This window comes from Dipodomys ordii, unplaced genomic scaffold (genome assembly GCF_000151885.1).
Source record: "Dipodomys ordii isolate 6190 unplaced genomic scaffold, Dord_2.0 Scaffold88, whole genome shotgun sequence".
NCBI lineage: Eukaryota > Metazoa > Chordata > Mammalia > Rodentia > Heteromyidae > Dipodomys > Dipodomys ordii.
The window spans coordinates 3,426,175-3,447,993 of NW_012267304.1; the positions used below are offsets into that span (position 1 = coordinate 3,426,175).

Below are 21,819 nucleotides of genomic sequence, written 5' to 3' on the forward strand. Positions count from 1 at the left end.
GGTGCTGTAGCTCAAGTGGTAGAGCGCTAGCCTTGAGCTGAAGAGCTGAGGGAAAGCGCCCAGGCCCAGAGTTCAAGCCCCATGACTGACCAAAAAAAAAAAAAAAAGAAAAAGAAAAGAAAAATCCACTAGACTCTTATCTTCATTTAACCAGAAAAATGCTGGAACTAGAGGCATGGCTCAATGCTAGAGCCCTCACCATAAGCAAAAAGCTAAGCTAGAGCATAAACCCCTGAGTCAACTTCTGATATCAGCATGTTCTCTGTCTCTCTATCTCTCTGTCTCTCCTAGGTATAAACATGTTAAATTATCATTCAACTTCAATAAATGATTTTTCTTTCAAAAAGTCTTTCTCTGATGTTTTTCTTCAATCATTATTAAGTCTATTTTGACTATATTAACTATACCTGTACTGTATAATTGCTTGTAGAGAGATGACAGAGAAGAAAGGGAAAAGTAGAAAAGCAAAGGAGTGGGAAGAAGGGAACAGAAGAGGGAGGATGAGGAAAAAGAACAGAGAGATGCTGAAAACTAAAGAAATATTTCAGTACAGCCCATAAGAATATCCAGTGATCATTATCATGATGCTTGCACAGCACATTTATCAGTACACCAAAGTGTTTACAATATGTGCAAAACCAGTTACAAAATAGTGTTTGTGTTTTGGCTTTGATTTTTTGTGTGACAATTCTGGAGATTGAACTCAAAACCTGAGTTCTGTCCCTGAGCTGTGTCTGCTCACGACTAGCACTCTACCACTTGAGCCACACAGCTCCACTTCTGGCTTTTTTAACGCAGTGTCTCACAGACTTTCCTGCCCGAGCTGACTTTGAACCATGATCCTCAGCTCTCAGCCTACTGAGTAGCAGGGTTATAGGAGTGAGCCAATGGTGCTTGGCTTGGCTTCATTTTTTTTTGTATAAACGTGCAATATCTATCTATCTATCTATCTATCTATCTATCTATCTATCTATGTAAGTATATATATATATTGCACATATAGTATATATATATAGAGAGAGAGAGATTGAGAGAGAGAGAGAGAGAGAGAGAGAATGATAGATCAGAGAGAAAAAATGCCAAAAATGTGAACTACAATTACTTCTTGTTTGTGTGAATTCACCATTGTCTTACAAATCTTCTTATTACAAAGATGCAATGTTTGTAATCTCTCCTGGGGCTGGGAAGGTGGCTCAGTGGTAGAGCACTTGCCTTGCATGCCTGAGCCCTGGGTTCAATTCCTCAGCACCACATAGCAAAAAGAAAAAAGCCGGAAGTGGCACTGTGGTTCAAGTGGTAGAGTGCTAGCATTGAGCTGAAGAGCTGAGGGACAGCACCCAGCCCCTGAGTTCAGGCCCCATACCAGACCAAAAAAAAAATTAAAAAAGAATCTCCCTAGATGCAGTTTATTCTTTCATTTCCTGAAGTTACCCCTCCCCTCTCTCTCCCAATCTAAATTTTGTGCAGAATCTCGACTGTTTTCTCTTCTATCATTCCCAGAGCTCCTATCACCCATGGAAACTTCACCAAGGTTTCTCATGAGATGCTTGTTGTTAATTTACTGTGTATTTTTCTGTACTTATCTGAGCTGTCCACACTACTGGACTTAGATTGATACTGTCCTATGGGTCACTGTCTTTCTGATACTCCCTTGGCTCCCAGAATTATTCTTTTGTACATTTCTTGTCAAGAAGCATGTGAACTTCAAAGACAAGTCTGAATTCAAATCCTGTCTCTGTCATCAACCAACAGAATAAACTTGAGCAGGTTATCTCTAATCCTCAGTTTCTTCTTTACTATAATGAGTATGGTAATACCCAATTCATAAAGTTTTGTTTAAATCAGATGACACTGTTCAGCAATTTAGTCAGGGTCACATGGCAAGTGAAAGTAAGTTATGCTAATGAGTAGATGTATTATTGTTCCTAGTTCTTTGGATTTTCTTTTCAGCTTCCCTTGAGAAGTCATTGCTCTCTGGGATTCTGTTCTATTTTTTTTCTTCTAGTACTGTCCATGGGTGATCCCATTCACAGTCGTGGCTTCAACTTCCACCATAGGCTGATAAATGTAAAATATTTACCCTTATTTACACCTTCTTCCTGAGTCCTAGACCTTTTTACTGGCCTAAAATTCATGGCTACTTAGATTTCAGAGCTTGGGAGATTTTATAGACCTGTGGTTAGCAAGAAGGGGCCATTTTGTTTCCCATGGAGATACTTGGTAATATGTAGAATTCTTTTCCTGTTTTTTTTTTTTTTTGGTCGGTCGTGGGGCTTGAACTCTGAGCTTGGGTGCTGTCCCTGCGCTCTTCAGATCAAGGAAAGCACTCTACCACTTGAGCCAGAGCGCCACTTCCTAGAATTATTTTGATTGTCATTACTGCAAGGTTGCTAGCGACATCGTATGAGTTGAGGACAGATGCACAAGACACCTCACTTACATGCATGCATGAATACATACATACACACACAAATTACATTACCCTAAAAGTCAGTATTTCTAAGATTGAGATAATCTGATACAAGTAATCTTCAAAAATCCAGCTCTGACATTCTTGTAGGGGACATCCAAATAATAATAAACATGGACCCAGAAATTTACAGAAGTAGGTGGCAAGTTCAAGAGCCTAGAATGGCTTTGAATTAGGTCTTTTTAGAAAACGAATAACACTATTTGCACTCTCCATAGAGTCTATATTATTAGAGTTAATTCATTTGTAACCACTTGCTCACACAGTAAACATACTGGGTGGATTTATAGGCACATTCTAGCTACCACAAATGAGGAAAACCATGTAATCTATGTTTCTCTGGGTCTGGCTTACTTCACTTAATATATTTTTCCCAAGCCTTTCCATTTCTTATGAATGCTACAATATCATTCTTTCTGACTGATGAGTAGAATCTCAACAAAATAATTACCAGGAAATAGGTGCTTGCAAGAGGGGAGGGTAGAGCCAAGGGGGGGAGAGAAAGAGCGATGAAGTGGAGAAGAGGGAGAGAATGCAGGCAATAATTCATTGTATTTACCACAAAATTGAGAAATATAAAAGAAGGGATGAGTCAAAGGGGGGTAAAGATTTTGAAGTGATGACAGATTAAGATGCATTGTACACCTAAACTGCTTTGTTAAAGGGCATACACACACACACACACACACACACACACACACACACACATAAAACCTAAAATTAAGTAACAGAAGGGGGTAGGTGAGAATGTTGACATTGATCAAGATGCAGTGTATTCATGAACTGATTTGGTGAATGGCAGCTCATTTGTACAACTACTTAAAGAAAACAACAATACCCAAATACATAGTTTTCCTCTCGCTAAAAATAAAACATTATTCTCACCAGGAAAAAAAATATAAAACCAGGGCTAGGGTGTGATTTCAGTGGTAGAGAGGCCTGCCTCACAATGGTGAAGCCCTGAATTCAAACCCTAATACACTGAAGTCCAAAAAAGTTCACAACAAAACTTCTGTTAGGGTAAATGTGTACTAAATATTACACTGGACATATACATGCTAAAATATTATTTGTTTATCTGAAATTCTTTTATTTTCATTTGTTAAATCCAGTGTGTGTCATGCTTCCATGTCAGAGCAGAATAGTTGTAGGACCAGTGACTTTCACTCCACATGGACCTGTATCTGTGTAGTATTTGTTTAGGGGCTTTTGTTTTCTATCTATTGGCTCTAAGGACATAATGTTGCAGTTTTTTTTCTATTTGCTTTCCATACTCTTTACGAAATGACCTACTAGAGGATGTTGTACTCAATGTTTTGTAAAAAAGCAAGGGGTGTGGTGTGACAGCCTGTTTTATGCTTCTTGAATAGCCTTTGCTATTTCAGATTTAATGTCATCGATAAATATGCCTATTGTTGTCAGAGTACTAACATTAGTACTCAACCTTGACTATAGCTAAAAATTTGTTTTAAAGTGATCCATAGGGGCTGGGAAGGTGGCTCAGTGGTAGAGTGCTTGCCTTGCATGCCTGAGGCCCTGAGTTCGATTCCTCAGCACCACATAAGCAAAAAGAAAAAAGCCGGAAGTGGCGCTGTGGCTCAAGTGGTAGAGCGCTAGCCTTGAACTGAAGAGCTGAGGGACAGCGCCCAAGCCCAGAGTTCAGGCCCCACGACCAGATTCAAAAAAAAAAGTGATCCATAAATTTAGAAATATATTTAGCATCCTTGCTTGACAGGTTTGGAGTTTTCCTCAGCTAATGAAAGAGGGGATCCCTTCAGAGATCATCTTGCTGTATTTCTATGGCACTTGCATATTGAGAGAGGGTGAAAGTAAGTTTCAAAAGGTAAGAGGAGACAAGGCACCAGTGGCTCACACCTGTAATCCTAGCTAATCAGGAAGCTGAGATCTGAGGGATGCAGTTCAAAGGCAGCCCAGGCAGGAACGTATGTGATACTCTTATCTCCAACCAAAAAGCCAGAAATGAGGCTATGGCTTAAGTGGCAGAGGGCTAGCCTCATGCAAAAAAGCTCTAGGAGAGCTGGGAAGGTGGCTCAGTGGTAGAACACTTGCCTTGCATGCCTGAGGCCCTGGGTTCAATTCCTCAGCACCACATAAGCAAAAAGAAAAAAGCCGGAAGTGGAGCTGTGGCTCAAGTGGTAGAGTGCTAGCCTTGAGCTGAAGAGCTGAGAGACAGTGCTCAGGCCCAGAGTTCAGGCCCCATGACCGGACCCCCCCCAAAAAAAGCTCTAGGACAGTGCCAAGGCCCTAAGTTCAAGTCCCAAGACTAAGACACAGACAAAAGAAGTGAGAAGAAGCTAAGAAAGGAAAAGAAGAGGAGAAAGAACAGAAAAAAGGCCAGCATGGAGTACCATGTAAGAGGTCTTCGAGGAGAGAGAAGACTGAGGTAGTTCTAAGAGAGGACTGAACACATTGGAATCTTTCTGAATTGTATACCAATGTAAAGTAGTTCCACATTATAAATCAACTATCTTATTTCCTTTTTTTCTAAGTCCCCATGAGTAAGTGAATGAGCTTTGATATACTCAAAAACTCTCAAATAAACCACTGCAGTTCAAAATGGTTATCCTCAAAGTCATGCCTTTTAGCCCACTACAAACAAGATGCAGCACAGGAAGAATGGAGAAAGGCCATGTACCATTTTGCAGTTATCTAATTCTGTGTTCCCAGGCATCTGAAATGCTGGAAAACCCCCAAAAGACAAGACAACAGAGGCAATGGTTTCAGTTAGACAATAGCTTAACTCTTTCAAAGTTTCAAAATCTGCAGCTTCTGTGCTGCAACAAAAATATTATCAAAGCACAAAAGTGGGGGTTAATCAGGGCCTCCAAAGGGAGGGTGGTTTCTCAGCTTGTTCTGGCCTTCCCTGAAATTTCAGTTGGCTTCAAGGCCTTTCCAGACTCAATGTGAGTCACAGCACCCAAGATGTGAAAAGTGCAAATAGTTAAAATGACTCAAATAGAGGTTATAGGGTACATTCAGTTTCTGTGCATGATAGAATGAGCACCTCAACATTAGGTGACTCCTTGAGCCAAAGTACAGTTGAGGTTTTTATAGGTAATAAGTCTGGAGTTTTCCCCTTAGGATCATTGGTATAATCTCACTTGAGCTGCTGTCAAAAGTATTCTTTCAAAAGATTATCTATCAACCGTCTAAGGCCAGTGAAGGTACAAGGAATGAGGGGATTAAAAAAAGAAGAGAGAAAGGAAAAGAGCAAAGAAGAAAGATTTTACATTCTTACCAGCTTCCACCATTTGTGAAGTCTCTACTTATAGGCACAAATTCTACTTATAGGCACAAATTCCAAAGTTCAAACTTCAGATGTTATTCTTCACCTACAGTCCAGCTGGAACAATTCCAGTGCTTCTCTCAGTTCCATTTACCTCATATCCAGCACACCATAGCTACAGAAGAGGTCAGCTCTGGAAGGGAACATGAAACTGGGAAAGGCTTCATGAAGGAAGTAGTTATCTGAGCTGAGCTTTGAAAGGGCAAGATTTACCAGCAGAGAGACAGAAGGAAAGACTTAGTGGTAGGAGACAATGACATATATGTATATATACATGTTTACTCTGCAGAGTGTTATGAAGTGCCTTCTTTGTGCCAGGCGTTGATTTTCTCATGGACTTGAGTGTGAGCTTTAAGGAGAAAGAATCAAATCCCTAGCCTTGCTACTTTCTGCTGTACCTAGTGTTGGGTATTAGTTATAATTAGTGAGATAAGTTGGGTGGACAGTGACAAACTGGAGAGCAAAATTCTTGTTTAATAGGGAGAACTCCTGCATATGAGGGCAATTACAGCCAGGAAGGCCTAGCCTGGTATGGTATTCTGGAATTTTAAGGAAAGCTGGAATTCTGAAATTTATATGAACTATTTCACTTTTTAAAATATTAGCTACTCCCATGCATTGGTCACTCATGGCTGTAATCCTAGTTGCTCAGGAGGCTGAGATTGATCTGAGGATGGCGAATCAAAGCCAGCCCAACCAAAAAAAGTTTGTGTTAAATTATGTAGGTCTCTAGGCATTCACACACAGTGAGACAAAAGGAGGATATTCTTAGAAGAGGAACAAAAAGATGCAATACCTATATGCATCTGATCATATGAAATAATATCTATCAAAATGAACTCCAGAAAATAGAAATGAAGTTTTTTTTTCTTTGTTGCTGTTTTTGTTTTCTTTTCCTTTTGTCTTGTTTGTTCGTTGATCTGTTTTGGTAAGGGGGGCACAGAAATGGAGGGACAAAGAATGAACAAATGCAACAGTGGTACTCACTGGACATAGGAGGGAAAAACTGGAAGAAAACGAGGGAAGGGATTGTCCAAACACAAATGTACTCTTTATCTAACTTATATAACTGTACCTCTCTGTAATCACCTGTTCTAAGAAGGACAGGACTGATCAACATCTTTAAGATGTGGGTTGCAAACTACCCCTAAGGAATAGTAGAGCCTCACAAGACATTCCCCAAATGAAGACAATTACTTATAATGATGAGACTATAATCTGGAGCAGGAAGAATCATCTTACTGAAAGCAAATTGCTTCCCTCAACTAATGACAGTATTAACAATTTCTCTGAAATCATTTGTAGACCCAGCACAGAGAGAGCAATCAACAGAGCCCAGGTCACATTTTTTATGTCTGAAATTCTTCAGTTGTATATACATCTCCCCCACCCCTATCCCAGTTCCCCTCTATTTAAACCTAAAGCTTATGTCTGTACCCTGAAGATGGAATGAAATGCCTCCTTTGCTTCTTCCCATAGTACATCCATGGCCATAATAAATCTTTGCCTGTCACCACTATTTGTCTTTTTATTTGGTGTGATGGGGCAAGTTATTGCCTTGACATTTTGAAATCCCCAGAGTTAGGTCTCCGGCTATAGAGTTCATGGTTACAACAAGATTTATTTTGGCTTATGGTTTTAGATGTTATAATCCATATTCACTTGGCTCTGTGTTTCTAAGCATGCAGTATAGCAATACCTATGTTGGAAGGGCATGTTGGAGGAAAACTGCTTACCTAAGGGCAGCCAGGAAGCAGAGAGCTGAACAGGAAAGGCCAAGGACAAGATAAATCCTTTCAATGAATACATTCTGCTAGTGACTTACTTTCTCCATCTGGGTCTCATCTGTTTACTCATCTCCCCCAAATGCCATAAGATTATGAATCTACCAAAGGACTTAATCTATTCTTTAAGCTAGAGCCTTCATGATCTAGTCAACTGTCGACAATGGGATCTACTAAGTCTCTAACACTGTTGATAATAAGCCACTTACACATGCAAGACACTTCGTATCCAAACCATAACAGTAAAGGTCACTATTATCCATGGTTTCAGGCATCCATTGGAGGTCTTGGAATGTACACTTCATGAGTAAGAGCTGCAGGCCAGGCTCTCAAACAAAGGTCTTTGCTTAGACTCCAGCTATGTTTCTATCTACATCTCTGCTTCTTCAATGTTCAGTGGCTCAACATGGCAAAGCTGTTGGCCAGATGAACCATGTCCTTGCACATGTTCTTTCTGCTTCAAGTTTTGTTCTCTTCATCCTAGCTTTGATTTTCCTCTTAATAAGCATCTTCTATTCTTCATAGACCATCACCTTTGAAAACCCTTCTCTAATTCTTTCCAGAAAGCTTGGTTAGTGCTTACTGTATTATTTTTGTAATTTTGTATTTACTCATTTTTTCTTTTCTATTGAACTAAGTGGAGAACCTGAGTCATAAGAGCATGAAAGAAATATTTGGAAAAATGAAAAAATAATTGAATATATGGATCATATGCTATTTGTAAAGAAGGACTAAAATATATGGAAACCCTTTTCTCTATCCATTCATCCATTTATTCTGTAAATATTTATTGAGTACCTATTATGTTCTGGGTGATAGAGATACAGGATGAATCATGCCAAAGTTTCCTACCCTCACAGACTCATACGTTAGTGCAGGAAGATACTAAGTACAATATGCAATATGATGTAAAATGGCAATCATGGTTACAAGGAGAAAATAGTATCTGTATAGAAGACTAGGAATTGATAGGCACACTTTCTGAGAGGATAATTGGGGTAGGAATCTCTGAGACAGTGTCATTTGAGTGAAGACTTGAGGGAACGAAAGGAGCACAGCATAAAGATAGCTTCAGAAGAACATACCAGGTAGAAGGAACACCAAATACAAAGGGCCCTGAGATTGGCTTATTCTTTTCATGTTTGAGGAATACCAAAGAGGGCAGAGTGGCTTCAAAAGAGTGAGAAAAAGAAGAGAGGTAGGAAATTTGATCAGAGAGTCTCCATTGAGGGCCAGACCATGAAGTTCTTCAACCTACTTGCGATTAAACACATAGGCTCACTGAATAATGACAGAAGGACTTTCAGCCTTTTTGGGGGTGAATAGTTACCACTCCGGGGAGATATGTATAGGTCTAAACATCTTTTTTATAGATGCACTTCCCTTAGCTGTCTCCTTACTCAGAACTCTTTCCATAGGCTCTCAGATGTAGATCCCATAGCAAAGCAGGGATTATTTGCCTTGGGAGGGTCATGAGCTCATGGAGATTGGCCAAAGTTCTTTCCTGCTGGTTGGGGCTTGGAACAGGCTGCACACCTCCACCCAGTTGGAAAGGCTCTGAAGCTCTTATTCATCCGATACACTGCTGTGTAGAACAAGTCTCAAGTTTCCCACCACTACACCTCTCCCTTTCACAGTAAGTTACAGCAAGTCAGGAGATCACATCCTACTCAATTGCTAGAAACCTAGGGCAAGCTCAGGCTGTTGGGAAACAAAGGAGCTGGTCTCTGTGTTCTAGTGCTATCAGCTCAACTCTTTCTGCACAATGTGCCCCTGATGTCCAAGCCCAGAAGTGGGCCTTTTGTGTCCCTCCTGGTTCTGCTCCACTCATGGGTAAGCATAGCGGGGGCTGCTTGTTCAATAGCAGAACAGATGGTGGCATTTTACTGGACCTCAAAATCTTTTCTCCTAACCTTTCCCCTCCATGGTTTCTCTCCTGCATCTCCTGACATTCCCATTGTTAGTCATTTTTCACAAAGATAGACACCATATCCAGGGGTAACACATAGGAGCCAGGTGTGTGCCCACACCACCTACATTCATTCATCCTCCTAGAGAGCAAAAAAGAAAGACTTCCTTGGCCAGACACCAGTGGCTTATGCCTCCTAGCTACTCAGGGGATGAGATTGGAGGATCACAGTTCGAAGCCAGCATAGGACAGGAAAGTCCCGGAGACTCTTTTCTCCAACTAACTACCCAAGAGACCAGACGTAGAGCTTTGGTTCAAATGGTAGAGCACTAGCCATAAGCACAAAAGCTCAGGGACAGTGCCCAGGCCCTGGGTTCAAGCCTCAGGACTGGCGCGCGAGCGCGCGTGTGCACACGCGCGCGCGCACGCGCACACACACACACACACACACACAAGAAGGATTTTTTTCAGAGTAGGAGTCACTACTGAGTATCCTTGAAAAGCTGAGGAGACATATTCAGGGGATAGAAAGTTCACTGCCTAGGAACATGTTAAAAGTTAGTGGCTCTAAAAACAAACTGGGAGGGTCCTATAACTTAGACTAGAGCTAACTGTGATTAATGAGCTGTGGAAATTTTGGACCATGAGGCACGGTTTAATTTACTAAACAAGTACAAGGAAGAGGATATAACTTGTCAAGGCCCAGCAACTTAGAAGAAGGCTGCAGGTTCTTATTCTGCTGATCTCAGCTCTAAGATTCCTTCAGTGTCAATGGCAGTGCCCTGCAAAGGATTGTGGGAATCCTAAATCCCCCTGCCCTGGTGTGTGTGTGGGGGGGGGGGGTTGGCAACGCATCTGAAGTACTGAACTGGACATGAAGCCAGGAGATCATGAACGAAACTTTGGGGGTAGGGAGGCTTACTACTTGAGGTGAAGGAGGGAACTCAGCTGAGGGAGTTGGACAGAGCTTTCTCTTACCTTCTAAGGATTAGAACAGCCTATAAACAGCCTGGCCAGAGTTCTAGGGTTAGATTGCTTCTTTTGAACATTCTTTCCAAGTATAGAGGCGTAATAAAAACCAGGAAGTTCATTTTACTTGAAGCCAGGACTCTCAAAATTACAAAGCATGGGCTGGTTACATATAGGCAGTAGAGAGAGGTGGGATCTGTGGGAGCAAAGGGCCTGTCCCCTTCAGAATGCAGTAGCTACCACCCAGCTATCCTCACTCACTGTCAGACTGCATTCTGCATGGATAACTCCATTTTTTTTTTCTTTTAGGAAAAAGATCTCAGGCTGTGGATGTAGCTCAGGGTAGACAGATCTTTATAAGACCGAATATTAAAATTTTCCCATATTTTGATATTGGTATTTTGTAATTAATAACTTCTGAGGGGCTGGGAAGGTGGCTCAGTGGTAGAGTGCTTGCCTTGCATGCCTGAGGCCCTGGGTTCGATTCCTCAGCACCATATAAGCAGAAAAAGCCAGAAGTGGTACAGTGGCTCAAATGGTAAAGCACTAGCTTTGAGCTGAAGAGCTGAGGGACAGTGCCCTGGCCCCATGACTGACAAGAAAAAAAAAAAGAAAAACAAAAAAAGAAAACAAAACTTATGAGGATCACAGTTCAAGGCCCGTCTGGTGAAAAAATTATGTGATATGTACCTGTCATCCCAGCTATATAACGGGTTGAGATTGAGAGGAACATGGTTCCCAGTCAGTCTGGGCAAAATGTTCATAAACTCCATCTCAACACACACAAAAAACTTGGCATGGTAGTGTATGCCTGTCATTACAGCTACTGTGAAAGTATAAACAAAAAGATTTTGGTCCAGACAAGCCTGAGCAAAAAGGCAAAACACTATCTCAAAAATAGCCAGAACAAAAAGGGCTGGAGGTGTGACTCAAACAACAGAGTACCTGCCTAATGATCATGAAGTCCTGGGTTCAAACTCCAGTATTAAAAAAAAGATGAAAAGAAAGGCAGAAAGGAAGGAAAGAAGGATGGAAGGAAGAAAGGAAGAAGGAAGGGATGGAAGAATGAAGGAAAAAGAACAATTACAAGAGCAAATCAAAGTTAGGAAAAGCAAAGTACACACAGTGCTAACAACAAATATATACACAAATAAGCAAAATTTTTAAAAATTAAACCAAAACAAACCCTAAACCAAGGTTTTTGTTTGCTTTGTCTGATTTAAACCAAATCCAATAGAATTTTACTTCACTGTGTTCTCCTTGTCTCCCTGCCTACATTTTGTGACTTCCTTCATGTCTAACTCACATCTTAACAACTCTTTCCTATTAAGATAGTATCAATGATGGTTTCCATCTGGCCTTTCCTTACAAACAATCTAGTTCTTTGCTTTTCTGTCATTATTGCCCTCTGATATGCCACCTATCTCTTTCCATTCTAAATCTTCACCTTCAAAAACCCAGCTCTGCTTGGATCATTACATATTGAATCCATAGATACAAATAGCAATTGTACATCATAAATATATACAATTATTACGAATCATTTTTTGAAATCTTGCTCAAATCCTACTAGCATTCCTTTCTGCTTCTAATAGGCCCCAATTAATTCACCCAGTAATGAGAATTTATTTGTACTTGCATGTCTTTTTTTCTTCCTTTCTTTTTCCTGCCTTCCTTCCCTCCTTCCTTCCTTCCCTCCATCCTTCCCACCTTCCTTCCTTCCTTCCTTCCCTCTCTCTTTCTTCCTTTCTTTTGTTAGGCATGGGGCTTGAACTTGGAGCATGGGCACTGTCTGTAAGCTCTTTGCTCAAGGCTAGAGCTCTAGCACTTCGAGCCATAGTGCCACTTCCAGTTTTCCCGTAGTTAACTGAAGATAAGAGTCTCATGGACTTTTCTGTCTGGGCTGGCTTTGAACTGTGATACTCAGATGTCAGCCTCCTGAGTAGCTAGAATCACAGGCATGAGCCACCAGTGCCCAGCATGTACTTGCATTTATTTGTTGTCTATATCACCTAATACAGTCTTTCATAATTCTAGATTCTTTCTTAATTTTTGTTTTGTATTTTCTTGGTTTCTCAGAAAGAACATGAGCCTGGAAAGTTGGTATGTGTTGACTATGCATTTTACCATCTTTTGGCCAATGCCAGGAGGTCTTCTTACATCTTGATATGGATTTTGAAGCTTAGATCTAAGTCCTGGTTCTGACAATTAAAAGCTATGAGACCATAGCAAGTCATTTGCTTCATGAACTTCCTTTTCTGCATCCATAGATGAGTATAACTAATACATCTTTCATAGGATTATTGCAAAATACTTAATCCAGGGCCTGTCATTTGGTAAGTTTTCAGCTTCACTATGTCACAGGTAACATTAGCCAGTAAGGGCAGGTATGCAATGCTTCATCTCTCAACTTTAGTATCAAAATCTCTGGTTTTTAGGCTAATTTCTCTCAGGTATATTTTTAGTGAATGTTGGATGCAACACACAAAAAACAGGGCCCTAGAATAATGTAATAGAGTGTGATTTCGCATAGTTTAGGTCAAGTTTGACATCTCCTGAATGGAAGGAGCTGGAGGACCTAGGATGTCTTTGGGTTGAATACAAATGTGTGTGCATGTGTGTGTGCATGTGTGTGTGTGCGTGTGTGTGTGTGTGTGTGTACACATGGGCACTGTGTAACTGCCCATACATGTGAAGTTTTTCAAAGCAGACTTTATGACATGTGTTTGTACAGTGCGTCAACACAAATTGCCTAGGAGTAGGCTTCCCCAAACATTTTAATGTACACAGCAAGTTGAGTCACATTATCAGTTAACATGGAGTTCCTGGTACTAACCCTTTCCAGCCTTGCTACTATCACTAGGTAAGCAATCCCAGGCTACTCAATGAAAGCTGACTCATACTTATTGTTAAAACTTGATTTACTAAAGGAGAAGTTTCTTCATTGGTGTTCTCTTTAGGACATGAAAGAAGGATTTCCCAAATTCAAGTGGAGAAGACCCTTCTTGGTCTTCCTTAAATATACTCCTAAAATGCCCCTGCTTCAATAGACCTACTGAGACCCCTTCTGGCATTTTTCTAGAAGCTTCTGGAAGACTTTTAATAAGATATGTAGAAGCCTTATTTAAGGATGCATGTGCATACCAGTTCACTGCTGAGAGAAACTCTGGTCTTTATATGTGGGTATGCAGGACAATGGGAGTACTGTCATGCTTACCAACAGAGAATTCACTGGAGGATTCCACTTTTTAAAGTAGTTTCCAGCTCTTTAGAGAATTGTAGAAATATGGACTGCTTCTCTTTTCTATTTTTTTTCAAGGCAACTCAGTATTAACCTTGGATAAGGAAGATTTTGGTTGTTATTGTTAATATTGGTAATATGGTTTAGGTTTGTTTTTCAACAAATATATAAGACTGTATGCATGTACATGACTGCTAGCATACAAAATAGATGCCATGAGTGTGAAAAGTGGATTAGCCAAACATTTGTTCAGCACTTACCGGGTTCTTAAAGCAGCAGTAAGTTAGCCTTAAGTTAAGAGCATATGCTCCAGAGGTCCTGGCTCTGGTGTTCATATAATCTAAATATTTTTCTGTGCCTCAGTTTTAGCAAGAAGATGGCTACTGGGGAACTAAAGTTTTAATCAATAGCAGCCATATTCGGAAAGGATGACTGGGAGTCCTTTTACAACAGGGGGCTGGTAACACAAGATAGAAAATAGCTGCTCACTAGCTTTATACAGTAAAGAATAGGAATAGAAAACTGAAAGGTACAACATTTGGTGTACTCTAAGGAGTATAGAACACTATCTAAGTGTGCATATGAAGTAAGACAACAAGCGATATAATAGGGATATTTGAGATAGGCTAAGAGGGGTAAAAATATGAGTCCTGAGTCCACCTATTGTCATTTAAGACATTTGTGCAAATTGCTTAATTTTTCTGTAGTTCAATTTCCTTAATTACAAAAGGAGAACAATAACACTACCTACCTCAACAGGCTGTGAGGAATATTAAGTTGGATAATGTTTAAAGCTCTTAGCACAATGCCTCACCTCAAACAAGCATGTAAGTGCTGGGCTGGGATATAGCTCAGTGGCAAAGCGCTTGCCTAGCAAGTACAACATCCTGGGTTTGATCCCCAGTACCAAAAAAGAAAAGACAAAAAATACAGTTAAAAAAAAGCATGTAAGTGCATAAAATCACCCAGTCCTCATCCCCTCCTTCCTCCTTAGAAGCTTGCAGTCTTGAAGACATAAAGAGGACAAATCTACAAAAGATAAGGCATACATTTTTGTGCTAGTTCTGGGGCTTGAACTCAGCAGCTGGGCTCTGTCCCTGAGCTTTTGTGCTCTACCACATAAGCCACAGCTCCATGTCTGGATTTTTTGGATAGATAATTGGAGTAAGAGTCTCACAGTCTCTTCCTGCTCAGGTTGGTTTCAAACTACAGTCCTCAGATCTCAGCCTCTTGAGTAGCTAAGATTACAGGTATGAGCCACTGGTGCTTGGCTAAGATATACTTTAAGAACCATGTGAAAGATCATAACTGAGTCTACAAACGTGAGAGCACATTGGGTAAGGCTCCATAAAGAATCCATAGAGATCTTAGTATTTGTGAGCAGCAAATAAGATGAATATATTTGTTAACAATTAGGCTTGGTTGGTATGTAATCGAGAAGAAAATAGCAGATAGATGCAGAAGCACAGGGGTAGAAAACTGAGGTCTACGTTAAGGTGACGATTCAGTTTTGTCTGGAAATCACTTGTAAGTCTTCTGCCAGCTCAGACATTCCTTGTTGCAAATAATTAGCAAGTAGAACAGAAAAAGCAGTCTATCAATTGAATGCCAGATAAAAATGCTTGTATCTATTGCTAAAGGTGATGGGGTTGTGGAAGATTTTTGAACAAAAGAATGTCCAAATTGGACTTTAGGAGAAATGGTCTGATAGGGTTACAAAGGACAGATTTGAGAGAGGGGAAGTGGTTATTAGAGGCTAGGAGATAGGCTAGGAAGGTATAGTAAATCTAAATGAGAGATATTGGAAGCTGAACTAGAGAGTATGCATAGGCGATGGTAAGAAGATGGACTGAAGAGAGGTTTCAGAACTATTCTCAAAAGAGTTGGAATGAAGGGAAAATAAAGAATGTCCCAATGGAAACTTATAATGGAGGCATGAGCAACAATGCTAGGTAAGGAGCACAAGTTTGGAAACAGACAGTGATATATATGAGTTAAGAGTTTGAAGAACTGGTAGGGTTGATCAAAAGATAATCCTAGCAGGATGTTGGAAAAAGGATTGGTGCTGTGATTCTCTTAAGGCATTTTGAATCCTCTTTGGAACCATCATAACAGAAACAAAATATTTAGATACTGAATACTGGTTAGATGGTGCCCATTCATGTGTAATTTAAGACTTTTAACATCATACTAAACTACAAAATGTACATAAAGAAGTCCAATAAACTGCAGTTTTCCACAAAGACTATTTTGATGATCAAAAAACATATATGGAAAGCTTCTAGTTCCAGATCTTCTGACTCATTCTTTTTGACTCTGACTCTGTTTCTGTGTCATGTTGGTGCCACAATAATGATATTGGTCTCTTCTAGAGCCTAGATATCCTTCTGAGCCAGCTCCCAAGTCACACAAACAAAGTAATCTCTTTATAATTGCATTTTATTTCTTCCCCCCCTCTTTTGTGTGGGTTGGCATTGGGGCTTGAACTAAGGGCCTAATGCTCTTCCTTTAGCTTGCTTTCTTATGGCTGGCACTCTATGAGCCATGCCTCCAGTCCATCACTTTGTTGGCTAATCAGAGACAGAATTTCACAGACTTTTCGGTCTGGATAAGATTTGTAACATAGTCCTTGGGGTCTTAGCCTCCCAAGGAAGTAGAATTACAGGTATGATCTACCAGCATCCGGTAAGTACTAATTCTTAAGTAGATGAATTTGTGAATGTGCATTTAACCCATGCTATGAAATACTATGCAGCTTTAAAATAAGGTGGAACTGCAAATGTTGTTGGATATGACAGAATAACAGAAATGCTTTTTAACAGGAAAATCAAACTATAATGTTGGACTTTTTCTCCCCTCTAAATACTTCTTAGTTCTATGAAATCTTTTTGCCTTACAATTGTATTAATTTTGTAATTTTTAGGTGTTAAAAAAAGAAAAAGAAATCAAATGTCACATATTTCTGGAAGTTCCCAAGGGAGAATCTTGGAGGCTGTAGCTTATTTGTTGCACTCCAATCACACTGTGACACTGAAGTTTCCAATGTGTGGCTTGTGGCCTTGGGAAAAAGACATTTCTGACTTTTTTCTTACAGAGAAAACATAGATTACACCTGTCCTATTTATTTTATTGGACAGTAATGAAGGTAAAATAGAAAAATAGTTTTAAAAAGTATAAAGCCTTCTAAAACTATAAAGGTCGATATTTCATGTGCCAGTTAATTACCTACTTCTTTAAACAAATAGTCAATTAATATAAAAATTCAGGTGATCTCTTAGAATTTGTTATAATGGAATCCCTCCTGCCCCTGATAGGTTTTGCATAGAGGCAGTTTAGGTATTTTGCTTAAGTGTTTTAGAATGTCGGGATTTGTTTGAGACATTGTGAAAAAGACAATCAAGGGGAAATTAGCTTCTCTTCATTAAGGTGGGTTCTTAATTTAAAAGAAATGAAAATTTCCTGTACATTAAAGCACATCATTTGAAATGTGTGATTTCCTGTGATTAAAGACTGAGTGATAAACCTTGGCAACATTTTTCAGGTGGATAATTGAATGTGGCTAAAGTTTAAACATGGAGAGGACCAGATCATGGAAGGCTGAGAATGCAGATGTAGGACTTTGGACTTGCTGGGAAAAGTCTATAATGGATGTTATTGAAAAAAAGTTTAATTAGAACATTGGTCTGTTAGAATATTATTTATTTAGAATATTTAATTTATTTAATTTAATTTAGTTAGAATATTTAATTAGAATATTGGTCTGTGACTGATATACAAGATGAAGGAAGAAGTCAGGTAGACAGACCATTTAGGAAGCGGTTATAGTTAAGCCAGAGGTGAGGTGCTGAGTATCTGGATCACAATGGAAGAAGAAGATTGAGGAAGGGACCCATGTGAGAGTGAGTGTTGACATGGAAACAACAGGATCTAGAGATAGGGAATAGTCAAAGGCCTTTAAGTTGCTCACATTAACTGGATTTTGATAGGAACTCAGGAAGGCTCCCCACCTATGCAGTCTTCTCTACCCTCCTAGTAAACCTCCACTTCTAAAGAAACCCTATCCCATCTACTAAGGAAGCTTATTTTGAAAAAAATTCAGACTAATCTAATGGAAGTTTTGAAGCATTTATTTACTAATATCATTTTATAAAATCAGGGTAGGGTATAAGTGTTATAAAGTTTCTAACTTGGGAAACAAATGCATGCAATTCATTGTATTGTCAATTTTTGTGGAGATTAGTAACAATTGTCAGGTCTTCAAATCAGAAAGTGACATATTCAGGTTTTGTTTGTGTAGAAATGAATCCTTTTTATTTGCTTCAAATCTCCTGTGCCCCTCCTGAAAACCCCATCTCCCCAGGAAACATCGTATCATCAATTTACTAGCCTAATTAGTGAAAAGAGGTAAATCAGTTACAAGATTTTCATGGAAATATTTGAAATTAATTAGCATTGTCAGCCTTTATTTGCATAGGTTTTATTCAAACTGTGTCTTCACCCCTCCTTGTACAATTTTTTAAAAGATTGAGTTGAAACAATGAGACTCAGAGAATCTGTGTATAAAGAGCTTGAAGAATTTAAATACATGGGTTTATTATTAACACAGTAGCAAATATATCAGAGACACACCCCTTGAAAACTGTTGCAAAGAAATACAAAGCAGCTCTGAGAAAGCTCTGTACCCAATAAGTAAGCCTGAGGAAGCATATTTGCTCCGTGATGCCCAGAAGATAAGCCTGGCAAACCTCGGTGTGATTGAAGAAGCCAGTTGGAGACTTGACTTAGTCGAGGCGAGACACAGGCACTTGTTGCTCTCCACTAAGAACTCTACATGATGGTGTTTGCATTTTGGAAATTCTTCCTCATCCTAAGCTGCCTTATAGGTAAGAAAAGAAACTCTAAACTGGAAATGGAGTTTTGTTTTAGACTGAAATAACAAACTCTTATATAGAATTTTTTTTCTCTCCTAGGCTTAAAAGGACTCGTGACTAGTATATTGAGTCATTTGTAGAATTCTTGCTTAGCGAATTGTGTCATACTGATATTTGGGAGGCAAGACTGTATTAATATTGTGTTGTTTCAAAGGGGAACAAATGCATTTTCTCAGCAAGGGAGTTTCTGTTTTACTTCAGTGTTTCTTCTAAGCTCTTTGTGATGATTGTATTCTGTTGTTACATCAGGTAGAGCCTGCGTTCGAGCCAGACATAAATGTGGGAAGAATAGAGATATGTGAAGTGTTTTATTGTATTATATTTCTTGAGAGTTGTGCTTTTCCAAACTAAGATTATATTTTATATTTTGTGGGCTTTTTTATCAATGTGTATAATATGGGTGGTTGTAGGGAATGTGTAGAGAATAAATTTTTTTTTAAATTTAAAATCCTAACATTACACTCAGGAGAGACGATTAATACAGAAAATCTTTGGGCTTTTTTTTTTCAAATACCAATCTCTCCTTATGATAAGGCTATGTCTATGATAGATACAATAATAGTGTTTGTCAAGCTATTTTAAGCCAGTCACCCATGTCTCACACCTGTAATCCTAGCTTCTCGCTGAGATCAGAGGACTGAAGTTCTATTCCAGCCACGAAGCTGGAAGTAGAGGCTCAAATATTATCCTTGCATGGAAAAAAGGAGAATATCTTAATGCTGGAATTGGTGGCTAGTGTGTGTAATCTTAGCTTCTCAGGAGTTTGACATCTGAGGATCATGGATCAAAGCTAGCCCCTGGCAGGAAATTCAGTGAGACTCTCACACCTCAAGTTAAACACCAAAAAAATCCAAAACTGAAGCTGTGGCTCAGTGGTAGTGCACTAGCACCCAAGCTGTGAATTCAAGCCCCAGGACTAGCACACACACACACACACACACACACACACACACACACACACACACACACACACACACACACACACACAGAGGATACTTTAAGTTATCAGTAATTATAGATATTCCTAAATGAGATTGACTAGCATATTTAATGAAATAAGAATATGCTTAGGATAAAGTATTTGAAAAAGTGGGATGCACAAACAGCTATAATAAATTAATAAAAGATAATGTGCAAATGGTGGTTACTTCTAGACAATAGATTTCTACATAATTATGATATTCTGTCCCAAAATTTCCTGTTTTTATAAAGGAATGTTGTATATTGATTTTTTTCAGTGTTGGGTATCAAACCCAGAGCCTATACATTTTTTACAATTAGAAAAAAATGTTCATTTTCAAAACTATGTTGTGGTTGGTAACAATTGTTTGAACATTCATTTCTAATTTCTAAACTCAGGTATTGGGAGGAGTCAAGTCATCAGAAGCCAATATTGCATTCATCTCATGACCTAAACAGGCCGTAGACACACATTACTATTTTTCTTACCCCATAGAATATTCATTTAAATGTAATTTTAGTAGTTAAAGTCTTTGTCTCTTCTTCCAATCCTTAGCCATTTGGGTCAAGTCCAGGCTTTGTCACCAGCTCTCAGGAACCATACCTATAGTCAATACCTATTTCCTTGAATGAGCCTTAAGCTGGCCTATGTTAGACACAGGGTTTGGAATGTGGGCAAGGGTAATTTTTTTTAACATGTGTATGCCAGTTCTATGGCTTTAACTCAGGGCCTGGGTGCTATCCCTGAGTATTTTTATTTCCCCTCAATGTTACATTCTATCACTTAAGCTACAGCTACACTTCTGACTTTTTGTTGGTTAATTGAAGATAAGAGTCACATGGACTTTCCTGTTTATGCTGGCTTCGAACCATGATCCTCAGATCTCAGCCTGCTGAGTAGCTAAGATTATAGACATGAGCCACTAGTGGCTGACTAGGATAATTTTAAAAATAATTAGCCTAAAAATAGCTAAAAATTTTACTGGCTGATTAGGCACACATAATAAATGATCATTGTAGAAAGGTTGCAAACATGAAAATATATAAATAAGAAAATAAAATTTCCCTGAAATCCTACTACTACTTAAATTTGGGTGAATTTCTTAACAGTTTTCCTCTGCAAGTCTATTACATTAAAAATGGAGATTACAAGTTGTATGCAATTTTTATAATAAAAAATAATGATATACTGTTGAGTTCTTACATATGACTTGTAAAACAAGACCCAATCAGAGTACCCAATACTTTTGAATATCTGGTGAAACTACTGTTTTTCTTGATGTGTAAAATATGCTGTATATCTAAATGTGTAAAGCCGGCAGATGGAATGGGAATAGGCTATAATATATTGCCAGTTTCTGTGCTTACAAATGCAGAGAAGTCAGAGAAGGGAAGAATTGGGTAAGCTATATCTGCCATTTACAGTTATCAGATCACTTCAGTGATTCAGGAGACCCTAGTTGATCCAAGTAATGCTGTGGAAAAACTTATAGTGTTTCTTTCAGTGTACACTTTGATGCTGCACCTGTACTTGTTTTAAAGAGAAAGTGGTGTCACACGTGCTGCCTGGCACATGGTGGACACATAGTAAATGTGTGTTGACATCAAGAAATGAGCTTCGTATATATGTTTAAGATTAAACCAAGAATAGAATTATATATGTATGTATGCATGTGTGTGTATGTCTGTATGTCTGTCTGTATGTATGTCATGAAACTCGGGACCCGGAGCTCTGTTCTTGAGCTCTTTATGTTCAAGGCTAGTGTTCTACTATATACAGCTCTACTTCTAGTTTTCTGGTGGTTAATTGGAGACAAGAGTCTCACAGACTTTTCCTGCCTGGGTTGGCTTAGAACATCAGTAGCTAAGACTATAGGCATGAATCACCAATGCCTGGTGGAATTTTATATTTTAGTGAAAATGTTTTCAATGACTGCTTAGAGGTCACAGTTTAAATTCTTATTCAGGAAAAGTAATTTAAATAAAAATCCTTTTGCAAAATTGCACTTTTAATATGCAGTCATTACCTTTTGGAAAAATACATTAATATTGTTTATGTACATACTGTGCATTTAAAAGTAATATATTTTGAAACCACGGTTTTCAATGTAGTGAGACCCTATAAGTGGTACAGTTCCTGCCTAACAGGCACAAGGCCTTGAGTTCAATATTAACTACTGCTACAGTAAACAAATATATTGTAATGAAGGATCAATTATAAACTGGGCACCAGTGGATCACACCTGTA

The 21,819-nt window shown here is 39.0% G+C and overlaps 1 protein-coding gene across 1 annotated transcript in view; it reads left to right on the top strand.

Moving 5' to 3' along the window:
* Positions 1–18,511: 18,511 nt before the first annotated feature.
* The window catches only part of Vsig1 (V-set and immunoglobulin domain containing 1), a 32,848-nt gene continuing 29,540 nt past the window's right edge, over positions 18,512–21,819 (top strand). Inside the window, exon 1 of the mRNA XM_013025842.1 lies at positions 18,512–18,563. Within this exon, the coding sequence (XP_012881296.1) occupies positions 18,512–18,563 (52 nt within the window). The remainder of the gene's footprint in view (positions 18,564–21,819) is intronic.